Here is a 16,048-nt window from a genome sequence, read left to right on the forward strand (position 1 = left end):
AGTGGCTGGCTAGGCACTAACGCCAAGAACAGCAATAGCTAGAGAGGTTGCCTTTACCTGAGTGGCTGTCAAATACACAGCACTCACGCACACGTGTGTGCACACACATGCCTATTTTTCCATCTAAGTCTCTTACACAGCTAAGCTTGACAAGTATATATCTGGCGGTATTCTGCTGTTTTTTACCTTTATTTTCGTTTAAAGGGGACTGAGATGTTCACTTTGGCTTTACTGCGTTTGCCCAGAGTCTCGAGTGGGGAAGGGGATGGCCATGCACCCCGTTTCCCTCATCTCTCACAGCATGCTGGGACAGCTATAAGCAGACCCACTCCTTGTAGGGAATTGATGGCTCACATTAAATAACATATGTCAATGCAATACTGTCTTTTATTATTCCGTTACACGCAATCTAACGAATTCCTGATTTAGATATGTGCAAATCCAATCTCATACACTTTTGTCAATAGGTTTTTCTTGAATAACCTATTGATAATCATTATTCTTGGAATAATTTTAAAGAGAGAAAAGAAAATATGATTCTATAGTTTTGTAATAATGCTACTGACAATGCATATTAATCACAGAATCTATATTTTGACGTGTCTCTGAAGATGAGTGCATCCTCCAAATCCTTCTTTTCATTTAGTAATCGTCAGCATCACCGGCACAGATGGCAAGCAGAGCCTTCTCGTAATGCCCTGAAGCGAAATGCTGAAAGGAAGAAAATGTAATGTATTTGAAATACAATGTCATAGTATTTCTAAAAAGAAGCATAATTCCTCTGAACTGTAGAATGAAAGACCATGGGCCGTTAGCATCACAAGAATTATTTATTTTTTTCATCTAAGTATTTAATATGCCCTGAGAACTATTCCCTGGAAGTTACTGAAAAGTAATACCATGGTTATAGTCAATAGAACGAAGTTTATATAAAGTTGATGGAACCCTAATGTGTTTTTATAAGAAGAATAACTTCCAGTAGAATCAAATCTTCTCCTCAACTTGAAAGAGGTGTCCTCATTTATTGTTGTAAATCAGTGTGGAGTCTGGAGGGCAGATTGGGCAGTATGCCTCAGACGGCTTAAAAATGTTTATACTCATTAATGCAGAAATTCTACTTCAAGAAATCTGTCCTAAGGAAATAATGATCAATTATTGATGAGCCCAAGATTTATGCTCCAAAATATACACCATAATATTATGTATAATAGGGAAAAGTAAAAAGCAATAAATAATAATGTGGGGCAGTTTATGTACTTTAGAACTTTTACAGTGGGATCCATGATTTAATAAAAATATTACTTTAAGTAGTAAAACAGTTTTTAAAAGAAAACATGTACAAAAAATTTTGTTATTGGTTATCTGTGGTGGAGAATTAGGGCCATTTTAATCCTTTTATCATGCTTCCGTAGTTTCAAAGTTTTCCAAAAAAAGATAGTAATAAATAAAAGGAATTATAAAACTTATCTTTGTTAAAAGTCAACTCTCACATCCATGTTCTCTTACACAAAGTTGTGTAATTATAATTCACTGCCTTAAATGCACATAGTAAAGTTGCAATAATCATATGTGAATATTAGTAGATTTTGAGGTCGTTAATTGCTGTATAGGTATTAGAACTAGTTTATTCATTTAGAAAATGAGTTATGACACGCATTTCTCAATGAGAAATGTTTAGCACTACTAAAAGTTTAAGGTTTTGAAGGTGGCTGTAAGGAGAGTTTTATCAAAGATGAAGGAGGAAGATGTCTCTTAAATGCTCCCTTAACCCTTCCTCTTGGAAACCACTTCAGCTCCCTGAGGGTCTACAAGGTCTTCTGGGTTGTGGGATCTCTTCCTCCTTGGGTTGTCAAGTTTCTTCCGTATCTTTCAATAAACTAAAAGGCTATTTTATGCAATTGAAAATTTCAATGGAAACAACGTGGACAAGGTAACAGGACTTAGCTATGTGCAAACTATACATTAAGATACATTCTAGGGCCCTGTGCTTGGGTTAATGCTCTGAGGGTGCCGTCTTGAAGTTCTTTATACTTTTTTGAACAAGGGGTCAAATGTTTTCATTTTCCATGGGGTGCCCCAAATTACGTAGATGGTCCTACGTACTCTGATAATTCTTTGCTAGGTTTGATCAAAATCCAGGCTCAAGCTTAGGTGTATCAGAATGGAGAAACCACCGGCCTGTTGACTTCTGAGTCATTGCTTCTAGGCATGAGCTCCAAGGGCTCATGGGATGGCAGTGTGCAGAATTTTGCACCCGTGTGATGGGATCTGACTGGCTGCCCCCTCCTATGACAACACAGGAGAGCTGATCTCAGAAAGCTCTTCACCATTAATGGGCTCTTCTGGCGAAACGTTTTCTTGCTGGCGCTAATCATGCTTGGCCAGTTAGCTTGTAGAGCCTCATCACATGCTCGTGGGATGAAGAGTTTGCATGACAAACCAATGACTTTTGCTTAAAACACATCAAAGAGGAATAAGTTTTGTCACCGAGGTGAAGGGATTTTTCTCACCTGTTGGTGCACTAAGGCTGCCTGACCTACTCATGTAGATGATCCCAGCCAGAATAGTTAACTTTTTAGATTCCACCGTGAGGTTACTTAAATTACAGCTCTTGTTTCAGTTTCGAAAAGGATCAAATATGGCTGCAAACAAGTCACGAGGAGGAGACTTACTTTGATGTCATGGAAGAGGGACTTCCCGTATCTGTCTTTGTATCGTTTCCTTATGGTCATCAGGTCTACTTCACTTCTGCCAATGAGAATCCTGATCACGGTTTTATTATGGAAACCAAAGTCCTAAAAGACACAGCCAAGGGGAGAAAAACAATAAGGAAATAGCACCTTAAAGTCAGTCTCTCTAAAATCGACTCATCCTCTTTTCTGTGGCTGCAGGCTCCTGGTCCTGTATCCTTCAAGCCCTGGCATCCCCACCCACGGGCATCGACTCAGACTCTGCCTCCCCTCTGTGACCCGCCCCCCCCCCAGCCCCCCGCACTGTACACACACAGTCAAGTGGTCCATCTACTCTGCTTCTTAAATGCCCTCTAATCTCTATTTCCAGGGTCACAGCCTTGATACTGGCCCTCATCACTTCACCTGATTCTGCAATAATCCTCCCTTTTATTTAAAAAAACATTTTTTATTGGAGTGTATTTGATTTACAATGTTGTGTTAGCTTCTGCTGTACAGCGAAGTGATTCAGTTATACATGTACATATATATATATATATATATATATCTCCACTCTTTTTTAAATTCTTTTCCCATATAGCCCATTACAGAGCGTTGAGTAGAGTCCCCTGAGCTATATATATAGTAGGGCCTTATTAGTTATCCATTTTATACATAGTAGTGTGTATATGTCAGTCCCAATCTCCTAATTTAACCCTCTCCCCTTTCCCCCTGGCGACCATAAGTTGGTTTTCTACATCTGAGACTCTATAATTCTCCCTTTTAAACCTGGTCAACCTCTCCTTTGTCGCCTGAACACTGCATCTTAAGATGCAAATCTGATCATGTGCTCCTTCTAGGTAAAAATTCTTCCTGGGTTGGGAGGTGGGTCCCAACTCTGTTAGATGAACGTCAGCGTTTCTAAGACGGCAATTATATTTTTATTTTATCGTCTGCTTATTGTGGAAAACTGTAAAAGTAAGAATTCCAGGTACTCAAAATATTTGCTGATTTAACCTCCAATACTGAACAATACACAGCCATCCCTTTCTGTGTACTAGGTCCGGAACGAATTCCGCTTCACAAAACAATTTCAACTTGTCTGTTCAAATGGAGTACTGGTGACATCCAGTGGCCAGGAAGCAGCAGCTAATTTTTGATGTCTGAATGTTTTGGGTATAGACCTACTAACAAACTTTTCCATAATTTAAAGTGATCAAAATGAATGATCCAACCAACTTCCCATATTTAAGTTGCGTATCATTCACTTAGAATACACAGGAGAAAAACAGAGATTTTCTTTGGTGAGAGCTGGTGAAAACAGCTTTTGAACAATACTTGACATTCGCAGGAGACCCTTGTATATGAACACTCTGATTACTGGAATATACACTCCTCTGCTGTACCTGCAAACTGTTCGTGAGTACACATACCTTCCTTTTTGCATTGACACACACAGCAAGGGTAGAGTTTTTATTATTAGGATAATTGGCCCTCACTTTGGGCATAATTGGAATCGGAGTAATGTGATTATTTTCCCAAGGTCATTCACAAGTGAAGCTTTACTCTTTTTGTTGGAGAAGGAAATGGTTGATGTCATCCAACATCCTTGCCCAATACACTTTTAAATATAGTTAATCAAATCCACCTTTATTCTTGGAAATAGAATCAAAAAGAAGCAGAGGACTGAGAGCTCTGATCTTGATCCTGTGTTCTGAGGACACATGGGTTCTTGTACCTAATAAAAAATACTTGCACATCAATAAAAATAAATAAATAAAATATTCTTGATGATTCACATATTATCCAAGCTTGCTGGCTACCTCTAAGAAGCTGGTCTATGACAATTACTTTGAGGATAAAACACTCCCGTGAAATTATTGTACCACTGAATTGTTTTTAATGATTTTCTTTGAGTTTTCAGGGCTATGACATGTATAGTGATTTGTATGAGACCTTTTCATTTTCTCAATATTTTCGTGCACATTGTGGATGAGATACACATTGTCTCATGCACATAAGTGTTTGTTTCTTTGAAAATGAATGCACCAAAGATGTGCAGTTGACTATCACCCGAAACTAAAAAACATTCTCACTTAATTACAAAAATAGCTTTAGAGTTTATTGTTGTCTAGATGTCTCATTTTAAGTGTTTTTTAAAATAATACTTTATGTTTAAAAATGACCACTCACCTTTTGTGTTTTTAAAGCTCAGGAATGCAGCCATTTCTTTCTGAGAGTTTGTAATGTTTCGACATTTTCTGATTGATGCCATATGTTGTGTAATTGCCTGAGTATGAGGGGGTGGTCTTCATATGCGGTAAAAGTATTTGGACCTACCAGTTTCTCCAGATGCTAAGAAACGCTAAAGCACATCTCCCTGGGGGGAGAGGCCCCAAGGAATACTTCTTAGGTACCTCTGTTTGATACAGAAAGCAGAGCATTATCTTTATTTGATGGGTCTCATTTTGGTGTTAATATATTTCTTCACTGGAGCATATTTTCTCTGAAATTAATATATTTGCATACAAATTCAAATATGGGAATCAATATTTAAATAATTGAAGTAAAACTAGTCCTTTGAGAAAGTAGACATGATTTCTGGAGAAATTTTAAAAATTCGTGGCTCATACTTACATGGATTGCACTGTATAATCTGTAAGCAAAATAGCCTGGTTTGTCTCGAACACAGAGAACTAGGAAAAATCAGAGAGAAAAGAAGAAAGTTTGGGAGTGACAGTACATGTTTTCTTCAAAATTTGGGAAACAATGAGAATGCTTTTTTTTTTTTCCAGTTACAGTCCTGGAAGACTGATACTTTGTGAGTTCTCTGTGGGATCCCTCATTGTACATGGTATTAAAATGTCAACATTTAGAATAGCGGCAAAACCATAACCTTCTTTACAAGAGAAAGGAAGTTAGTATGTGCAAGATGAATTTAAAGGTGTGAGATCCCCATTACCTGAGAATTCAAGGTTTCCTAGTGTGAAAGTTGACAGCTGTTAGGAAGGGTACGGGTTCATGAAAGTTATTAACTTGCCAGTTTAGTGCATTGTATCAGTAGCCGATGCATGTTTCCTCTACAGAGTTAACATTCTGTCTAAATAATTAAATTCAGGGGAAAGTGACTCAATCAAGAGCTTGCTCATGCATCTTTAATTCAGTCAGAGCTAATCAGCCTTCATTGTGCCAAACACATTATTACTCACCAATTGCAACTAGCAGCTCTTGAAAGGATCCATCGTAACATTCATTAATGGCATCTACTATGTCTTGCCCAGAAATAGTTTGAAATTCCTGGAAAACTTCAACAAATCGATATAATTCAAAGGAGATTTTATGAATATTATAAATTTAAAATGCAAACGTGGATTTGATTGCTTATACACAGTGCAGGTAAATAAAGTATAGCGGTGGGTGTTGGGTTGCAGTAGGCCATCTTTTAAATTTTTTTAATCAACTTTTGTGTGTTATATATCGTAGAAAAAAACCAAAAATATTTTAAAAAATAAGGGAGACAGGAAGGTACAGCAGTTTGGGGAAAGTTGAACAAAGTAGGACCAGTAAGGCAGCTTCACATAAATCACGACTTCAGTAATAATGGCCTTGGTTCATTACGGACTGTGTTCACCATATTCTTTTTTTTTTTTTTTTGCGGTACGCGGGCCTCTCACTGCTGTGGCCTCTTCCGTTGTGGAGCACAGGCTCTGGACGCACAGGCTTAGCGGCCATGGCTCACGGGCCCAGCCGCTCCGCGGCATGTGGGATCCTCCCAGACCGGGGCATGAACCCGTGTCCCCAGCATCGGCAGGCGGACTCTCAACCACTGCGCCACCAGGGAAGCCCTCACCATATTCTTTTTAAGACAACATATGATGCACCTAACAGGTAATAGGTAAGTTCTCCATCAGAAATAGGGGTGGTTTAAAAAAGTTTAGTACTGAAAGGTTATGTGATTCAATTATTGGCAAAATAAAATTCTAGGGGAACTTCATCCTTAGCAATGTTATTAGATGAGGCACGTCTGTATAAACATAACCCGAAAGAGGTACCTTTGAGATAACTGGCTTTCCTCTCTTCATATGTAACACCCCCCTTTCCCAATTACCTACTTGCTTTTTATTCTCTAATCGGGGGATAGCTGTAAAGAACAGAGGGCAGTTACCCAGCCATAGCTGCTGGTAGCTCTTGTTACACAGGATCATTTGCAAAAGCGTTTTGTGCTCCCCTGTCCTCTTCTGGCAGCTCTCCCACAGCACCTGAAACATCACAGGCCGCCAGGTAGCACCGCGGCCCCAGGCTGGCATGCCCAAGGTCCCGCGGTTGCCCTAGGGCTGGCTCGTTACCATGGCGTCCTGGGCAGCCGTGGCAGGGTCCGTGTACCCTTCTTCCCTGGTTCCCTGTGAAGTAAGCACAGGTTTCCCTCTGTAAGTGCTCTGAATTGACAACTTAGTAGGGTTACCGGGACACAAATCTTTGAGCCACCAAATACCCTGGAGACTCCTAAGAAAGTTCTATCATTAGTCGGAGTTAGTCTACATTTCTTGGGTACTTTATGCAATGCAGGTCTTTTTAAAAATGTGGGCACTTTTCATTTTTTCTTTGTAGCCGAGGTAATCTTTCAAAGGAGTTGACAAGTTTTTCGCTTTTCCAATTCCCTGAGCGGTATCTCTGCCGCCCACCCCTTCAAACAGCACCCACCGCCTGGCCGGCTGGTAGAGACGGGATTTTAACATCGTCAGAAGAAAAAGGCAGAGAGAAAGCGTGAGTTAATGCTCGGTCTCTGACTTGTAACATCTCATATTGGCAACAGTAAAATAACCATGAAATCCAGAATGTGTGCAGTGAGAGTATTTTGTAAATTTGTTTCTCTCCAGCCTCTTTATCATATGAAGAAAGAACAGACACGGCCAAGCTGCCCTAAGAGAAGTCCTTTCAACAGGAGGGAAGGAGAGCTCACTAATGCAGGACCCTCTGGTCCCTGAGGGTTATGAGGACCAGAGGGCAGAAAGAGGTAGAGACGTGTGATGAGACAGTTTATTTAACCTTTCCTTTCCTTTGGGTCCAGATCTGGAGGAAATGCTCTTTTTTTCTTTTTTGACTTTGCTGGAAGAACACAGAGGTCACTGTCTTCTGCTCCTGTTGTCTTTTCGGACTCTGGAAATGAACTCGGTGACAGAGCAAGATAGGGCAGCCGAGGCCCTGAGGACACCTTCCTGCATTCGTCTCAGTCCCGAAGCAGCACGAATGGGCCCCAAATCTCTCATCTGCTCCTGATGGAGGAGCTTGGCAGCGGAGCCTGACAGGTGGAGTGGTTTATGGCCGCAGCAGGGCAGACCCTTCCAGCAGGCCAGGGCTGTGAGACAGACCGCGCTGGCTGGAGCCCTGTGGGGAACACACCCGGGCACTAGTGGGAGTCTTAGGCTCCAGAGGGAGCAAGGGTGAGGCCAAGCATCATGAAGGTTCCTTGGTTCTGATCAAACTGAGACAGAAAAAGCGATATAAGTTAACCAGCTTAACTGGTCAAGTCTCGTCTTCTCAGTGGGATTTGCCCTGACCAAGCTGTGCAACGTCATAACCTACCCGCCATCCCCTCCCCTGCCCTGCCGTATCCTTCATCGCCTAACATGCTGTGAAATGCACCAATTTATTAGATTTCTCCTTAGCTGTCTGCATCCCCCGACTAGAATGCAAGCTTCTTAAGACTGGGGTCTTTGTCTCTTTGGATAATTCCCAATTGTCCTTGGCACGTTGTAGGCTTTTGAGAAATATTCACTGAGTCAATACTAAATGAAGGAAGGGAAGTTAAAGAAATACCTTTTAGATGGCAGAATTTAAACACCAGTTAGTAGGAACGGGAAGATTTTCTGGATCATTGAAGTGTTTTTTGTGATTTCCAATCAAACGATGTAGCTAACTAAACACCTACGCATGCAAAGTTTGTGAGAAATATTTAAGAAATTTCTGCAGTTCTGAAATTTTTGTGAGAGTTTTGATTTTTGGACATTTAACTTGAAATGGTGCCCATCTGTCTACTTCTTTGTGCAGTTAATTGCCAAAAGCACTTTAAGCAGACTGGTAGATTAAAAAAATGTGTATCAGTTTAATGTGTGATTTAGCTTTTCCCAGCAAGTGGATTTTGTCGTATAAAAAGCCTAAGACAGTAGACTGGCAGGTGATGTAATTGCCAGAGAAATGGCATAAATGAGAATTGGGGTTAAGGGCAAAATCAAAATGTGAAAGGAAGCAATGAAAGGAATTGAAATCTGGCTGGAAGTGTTTGGAGCAAAGTGGCTACAGATGATCCCCAGAGGCCTCAGGGCATGAGTCTGAGGCAGCATCGCCGGAGACTCCCGGCAGCCAAGATGAGGACAGTTTCCATTTCTTTTGTCTGTGGAAACATTTATCATCTGCAGCGTGATTTGCACATATGGATTAATTGATCTCTAAGTGACTAACTTTTCATTATTTGACAGATAATTAGATCTCCTGTAAATCTGGTTTAATAAAAGCACAGGAAGTGCTGTGAGCCAGTTCAGTGATTGGCATTAGTTTTCAAGAAGAACGTGTTCTGGTTGAGTGGTTTTCTTATTAGAAATAGCCCTGTTGGAAAATTCTTTATAGATTAAAAGCTCTTTTTTTTCCCAGAAAATATGACAGTAATTTAAACACTTCACGTTTCATGAATACCTTAAAGCTTCCAATTCCCTCAATCTCTGTTAATTCACAAAAATGAGGTGTATCTGAATGTTCATGATGTCAAAAAGATGAAAGGCATGGGCGGTGTTTCCCTTGATTCTGGAAGTGAAGCTGCAGAGGGAGGGAGGAGGAAGTGATTTTAATTGCTGAAGAATTTTAGAATATGGGTACTGGGAGGGAATGGAGCAGAATGGGTTCACTTCCTTTAATTTACAGGGTAAATATCTGGAATCTCAAGAAAGCAAAGAGATAAACCCAAGGACACACAGCTGACTTAGAGCCAAGAGCAAAAGATACATAGATATGTACCTGGTTGTTTTACACAGAGTATCTATCTATCTATTATCTATCCGTCATCTGTCTACCTGTCTACCTATCTATAGCTCTATCTATCTATCTATGTGTCTATCATCTCTCTATGTATATATGTATGTATGTATCTATCATCTACCATCTATCAAACATCTATCTAGAGAGAGAGATAGGGGCAGAGAGAATAAGGATCCCAACTAGAGGGTAGAAAGAACTTGGTCATGTGACAGTGCCAGTTATTTGGCTGGAACTCATCACCTCTTTTTGTAAGATGTCTAGACAGAGTCTCTGAAATGGTGTACACCACAGACAGTGGTCAGAAGTGATGGACTTCTTCAATTCTCTAGTTAATGTTACATCATTTTCACTCTTGGAAATTTACTGATCCAAAGCCTAAACCAGGAGGTCCAAAATGAAGAGCCATTAATGTAGAAGTCAGACTTCAAAATATTTAAACATCTATGAGAAATTATACATTTTACTAAGCATTACATGGGACTCCTGATCTTGAAATATAAGTTTTTCACTTCCATTTTCAATTATGAGTGAAGTGCTTTCTTTGAAATATGTATTATCTTATACTCGTAAATTGTGTTTTACATTTTAAGGGGAATATACTATGAAACCTTACAAATACATAATATTTAAGTAAACCTCATTAATTCCCCTTGGCTTCTTATAAAATCTAGGTCTTGCTTCACCATCAATTTTTATATTCTATGTTGAAAGGACAATTTTACTGCTCTGAAGAGCTATTTCAAGGTTAAACACACACACACACTTAAGTTCCAACTCTAGAAATTGAACTTAAGAAGTAATACTTTATCCTGTAAAGTCATAATCCAAATTAGGTGAAACCCAGTGATAAAATAAATTGTGTATTATTTTAAAATATGTGTGTCTATACAAATAATATTATACATACAAATACACATCGTCACATTTATACTCTATCAAAAATAAAGCATTATTGTTTAACTTCAGGAAAAAGGACCTGCAATTGTGCCTAAGATAGATAGCTCTATTACATCAAGGGAAAATATCGTTTGCTGATTTTTTTCCCCTTGTGATTTATTTTCTCTCAAGTTTAGTTTTCAGAACTGTGTGTTTTTCCCTGAAATATAAGAGCTTTGCTTTATAAAAACACACTGCGATCCTGATTCTTGGCTGTCAGTTACTTTTAGGGGGTTTGTAGCATAACCTTTGATGAGGTGCAGAGATTCTGAGAGGTTATTTGAATACTTGATCATTGGAATTTTACCAGATGGAAATAGAACTGGAGTACAAGTAGATGGGGTTGGAGGTGGGAGCAATCACATTTAACAGTAGAGGTGGAGGTATGGTGTCTTGGGGCTGTTTTCATGTTAGTCTCTCACTCAGCAGACGTGAAACGTCAGGCCAGCCACGGAGCCCATCTGAGTTCCCAGGGACGCGGTGCAGCCACTCGGCTCCCCTGGGGAGCTGACTCTGAGATGGAGACCAGCAGGTACCTTGTTATATTTTTTTGCCTTTTTAAAAAACCAATTATTGAAGTATAGTTGATTTACAGTGTTGGGTTAGTTTCAGGTGTATAGCAAAGTGATTCAGTTATACACATACACATATTGAAAAGATACCTGCACCCCTATGTTCATAGCAGCACTGTTTACAATAGCCAGGACATGGAAGCAACCTAAATGTCCATCAGCAGATGAATGGATAAAGATGTGGTCCATATATACAATGGAATACTCCTCAGCCATAAAAAAGAATGAAATAATGCCATTTGCAGCAACATGGATGGACCTAGAGATGATCCTACTGAGTGAAGGAAGTCAGACAGAGAAAGACAAATACCATATAGCGCTTATATGTAGTATCTAAAACATGATACAAATGATCTTATTTACAAAACAGATTCTTGTTATTATGGGATGTGCTGGGGATCAACCATGGATGGGAGAGAAAAGAAGCCAAATTTGGAAGGAGAGGCTGGACTGTGATATAGGCCTAGTGGAATGCAACATAGTCCTAATGAAATATATTTTTTGTCTTCCTAGAAAGCTTATATATTTCTTTAATAAATTGACATAAATTTCTTTTCGGATACTAAGAAAATAAAAACGTGTTTGCTATTAAGATGCAACTCATGGATTTATAATAGGGCTTTTGGTTTTATTAGGGGCAGTACTAATGCCAACACGAATTTCTGACTGGAAACTGTTGTTTTAATTTACATTACGGAGCATCAGTCCTAGAAAACCAAAAGATGAAGACCCTTCTAAATTGAGAGAATGTTTTAATTAATCTTACAACGTTGAAAAGTTAGAAAATATTCAACTGACGTTGCCAAGTGAGATTATTTTTAATATTAATAATGATTATTAAAACCTTTTTTCCTATAATGACGCAACTTCTGTCACAAATTTAAGTAAGCGTATTTCTACAACACCTTACACAGAAGTCTCAAGTTGGACGATATCTATTCTCTATTGATGTTCTCATCCCAGAGATTAGAATCTTCAGAATAGGACTTGAGGAATTGATACAGGCAGTTTTATGAACTATGCAGCCATGCCATGCACATGCAGATTAAACCACAGCAAACCAAATTAAACAAGAAAGCAAATTCTTGATTTTGTTTTTACAAATAGAATTTTTACTTTAGTTGAAAGGTCAATAGATTTGCTCAGTACTATGCCATTTTTTTCAGTTGAACAATTTTGAAGAAATCCAACCAGCCCTAGTCACCAATCTCTCCTCCGTCTGGGGCAGCTAATACTTGCTTCCTCTGGAATCTTTCCTTTTGGATTTCTTTATTCCTAATTCAGAACTGACAATAACTTGGGCTCAAAAAAAAGAGACAAAAAAATTTTAAATCCTTGTTGCCTGGCAATGAATGGAATTGTTAGTTTGTGTTCTAATCTGGCTGATATATTTATTCATTCTTAAATTATAGAGACTATTGTGAAGTACAGTATAAAGTTTTTAATCACAATAAACACACATTAAAGAAACCACACCTCCTGTGTTTTATTGGATGTGTTAATCCACCCAGAAGGAGGAAGATAGCAAAATTGCCCAATCAAAAAAGAAGGAAAATGAAGTAGTCACTTATTTGCACACTGCCATTGATATTTTAAAGGAAAAAAAATCATTATCAATAGTCATTTTAACTATTTTCTGTATATAGAGTAGTTCTAGACAGGGTAGAAAGAATTCTTAATTTTTATCTTTCTTGTGTAAAGTAATACAATACTTTAACTTGAGAAATAAAGTTGTTCATTTTGTAAAAAAAACTTCGTAGAATTAAAAAAAAAAGAACTCTCTCTAGGTAAAAGTTGGAACCTGCAATTTCAGAAAGAAAAATTAGCATATGGCTGTGGGTCTGTTTTCTGGAGTGGTTGGGAGATTTTCTGTATTTTTTTCCTGAACTGATGTTCCCTTGTTTTCTTTCATTCTGTAAGTTCTGTAACCTGCCCTGGAACATCGAGTTCCATCCACTGCTCTCCCTGCTAGAAGATGGCTAGCCAACAATCTGAGTGATAACACAGAGGAACCGAAATAGCTTTTCTTGCCTAAATCCAAGCCCCTTGTTTCCTGCTGAATCCTCTCCCGTTTCCTGCATCACTTCATCAGGCACTGAGTGTGTGTCTGATTGATTTGGTCAACACAAGCTGAAGGAGAAGATGGAATTACAGAAATAAAGAGATGGTAAGAAGGGAAAACTAGTTTTTATTTTCAGTAATCCAGATTCTCCTCATTTAAAGTCATGCGTGAGGCTCCTGGATCCCTATGTGTATTGTACTCTCATTTGGTGATTCTAGCTATTCACCTATTGGTGCGGTCCTGGGTCCCTGGGGCCTTAGGCGATGTTCTCATTCTAATTGTAACCGTAGTATTTTAAATCTGTTAACACCCTTGTAATATATAATTATTTATGCATTTATTGATAATTATAATCATTTTACTTACAGCAGATTGTTTTGAGAGCAGAGATGGTGTCTTATTCATATTTGTTTGTTTCTATATCCAACCCAAGTTTCTATCATAGTGCCTTGAATTTAGCTGGCATTCAGTAGTTGTTATTGTACAGAATTCACTGTTAAACTGGGGTAAACTGGAATTTTCTGTCCTATTTTTTGAAAACGAAACATACCTGTTTTTTTAAATAGTGCAAAATGGTGTGAATTTTGGAGTTTCATACCTGGACCAAGTTCACCAGCGTATCTCTGAAGTGTCCCGAGGTCTCTGAGTAAATGTCCTCCTGCAGGTCGCGGCTGTATTCTGGGTACGAGAACGCCCATGTTGGAGGGTTGGTTTATGATAGAACCACGTATCGCTGTGCTTGCCTAGGTCAGCGCTACTTCCCCCGTATGAGCGGAAAGTGAGGAGACATCTAATCTGCTGACATTTCTTAGTCTTTTACCACATTCTACTCACATGAAGCCAATAAACAGTCCACCCAAGTAATTTGACAGCAATGGTAACATAGGCCCAGGTTGGTTTTCTTAAAAAAAAAAGTACTATGTCTATTTCAAAACTGAGAAACAACATTGAGAATCATTTTGCATTCTGCAATCTTTTTTTTTTGTTTTTTTTTTTGCGGTACACGGGCCTCTCACTGTTGTGGCCTCTCCCGTTGCAGAGCACAGGCTCTGGACGCGCAGGCTCAGTGGCCATGGCTCACGGGCCCAGCCGCTCTGCGGCATGTGGGATCTTCCCGGACCAGGGCACGAACCCATGTCCCCTGCATCGGCAGGCGGACTCTCAACCACTGCGCCACCAGGGAAGCCCGCATTCTGCAATCTTTAAAATTCAGAATTCTGCCTTCTCTTTCCTTAGCACACTGCCCAGCCCAGCTCTCCCCAAGTCTTTGTCCTGTCTTAATATTTTCAGGGAAGGGTCTTACTTCACTCCCCTTGGGAAAGTCTTGTTTTTGTTTGAATGCGATAGAGCTGATTGTCTGTAACATTTTCTTGACAGTTCAATGTCACATAATACACGACGCAATGGAACTTAAGGCATTAAGCCTTTTTAAAAATGAAAAGAGTTAACCTTTCTACTTTTAAAATGCGTAAAAACCTGATTCTGAGGTGGATTGCAGTGATTATGAGGTTTATGTAAATTGAAGTAGTTGCCCATATTTGTAGAATTTGCTGAGCGATCATCGCACTTTGCTTTGTTCTGTCTTTATCCCTGGTCCCTACTAGGTAAGAGATACGATGCTCCCTGAGCCACTGTGCCAAGTACTTGCTGCCCTAATGTAAACACCCACCTCATAGAAACTAGTAATTATTTTCCTGGAAAGTCAGCTTAACTTGATTGTCTAGGGAATTGTTTCATTTTTAGTACGCTAATCATCGATTCTACCTAAGGAATTAATGAGTCTTGAGTGAGTGGTATTTCACACATGAGTGTCTTAGAAAATTCTTTAAAATACATAAACTGGAATATTTTACATGTTATTTGCAAAATATAAAGTTTATATGAGTGTAAAACATATGTACAAATGTGTATTTCCTTACGCAAATAGTAGGCTTCTCGCATCTGGAAAATTTCTCCGTTTGTTCTTGAAGCTAATATATCAATGAGGCAATTCTCGTCAGTGCCTGCTCCCTAGAAGGACAGAGTGAGAGAAATATAAAGGCATCTGTGCTGGAAATAACAGTGCACTCTGTGCAGTAAAGGGATACAGCCTCCCTGGTGTTCTGAGAGGTGGCAGAGGGCAAGGAAGTATGTTTGGGTTAAAGACAGGCCCAGTTCAGTCTGCCTCTGCTACTTACTAGCTCTTTGGTCCCAAGAAGATAATATTATCTGAAACTCTGTTCCTTCATAGAGTAAAACAGCATGGGCATTTCTAAATAATGTGGGAAAAGATGTTTAAACAATGCTCATGACACTGATTTTTTTCCTGCTAGAATATCAATTCTTGGGCAAGCTCGAATTTGATCCTGGGTCTCTAATTTTGCACAGATGTTTTAGAGACGTCTCCCTGCCTCTCCCAGGATGTGGACTTCTGCACCGTTTGCCTAAACATTTGGACTGGCTACTTTCTGTAGTCTCTTTCAGCCATAGGCATAAACTCTTCTCTGATGGTGATTTTAAAGACAACACATCTTTTCAGAAAGCTTCAGAAATCCTTTCCATCCTATGAGACATCGATACAATGTAACAGTGTCATCTAAACAGTAACATAGGACTTACTTCACATCATTTTGCAAGAGGTAGGGATTGACATTATGCAACACTCAATACTCTGTAATAGGCTATATGGGAAACGAATCTAAAAAAACAAACAAAAGTGGAGTGGATGTATGCACACGTATAACTGAGTCACTTTGCTGTACACCTGAAACTAACACAACAGTTTAAATCAACTATACTCC

The 16,048-nt window shown here is 39.2% G+C and overlaps 1 protein-coding gene across 1 annotated transcript in view; it reads right to left on the minus strand.

Moving 5' to 3' along the window:
- Positions 1-642: 642 nt before the first annotated feature.
- Positions 643-16,048, minus strand: part of ANXA10 (annexin A10) — a gene marked incomplete at both ends in the record, with an annotated part of 39,637 nt that continues 24,231 nt past the window's right edge. The window contains 8 exons of the mRNA XM_082842373.1: positions 643-711; positions 2,673-2,795; positions 5,307-5,365; positions 5,879-5,974; positions 6,835-6,928; positions 7,016-7,069; positions 13,867-13,946; positions 15,188-15,278. Of these exons, the coding sequence (XP_082698499.1) occupies positions 643-711; positions 2,673-2,795; positions 5,307-5,365; positions 5,879-5,974; positions 6,835-6,928; positions 7,016-7,069; positions 13,867-13,946; positions 15,188-15,278 (666 nt within the window). The remainder of the gene's footprint in view (positions 712-2,672; positions 2,796-5,306; positions 5,366-5,878; positions 5,975-6,834; positions 6,929-7,015; positions 7,070-13,866; positions 13,947-15,187; positions 15,279-16,048) is intronic.

This window comes from Leucopleurus acutus, assembly GCF_964270905.1.
Source record: "Leucopleurus acutus genome assembly, chromosome: 7".
NCBI lineage: Eukaryota > Metazoa > Chordata > Mammalia > Artiodactyla > Delphinidae > Leucopleurus > Leucopleurus acutus.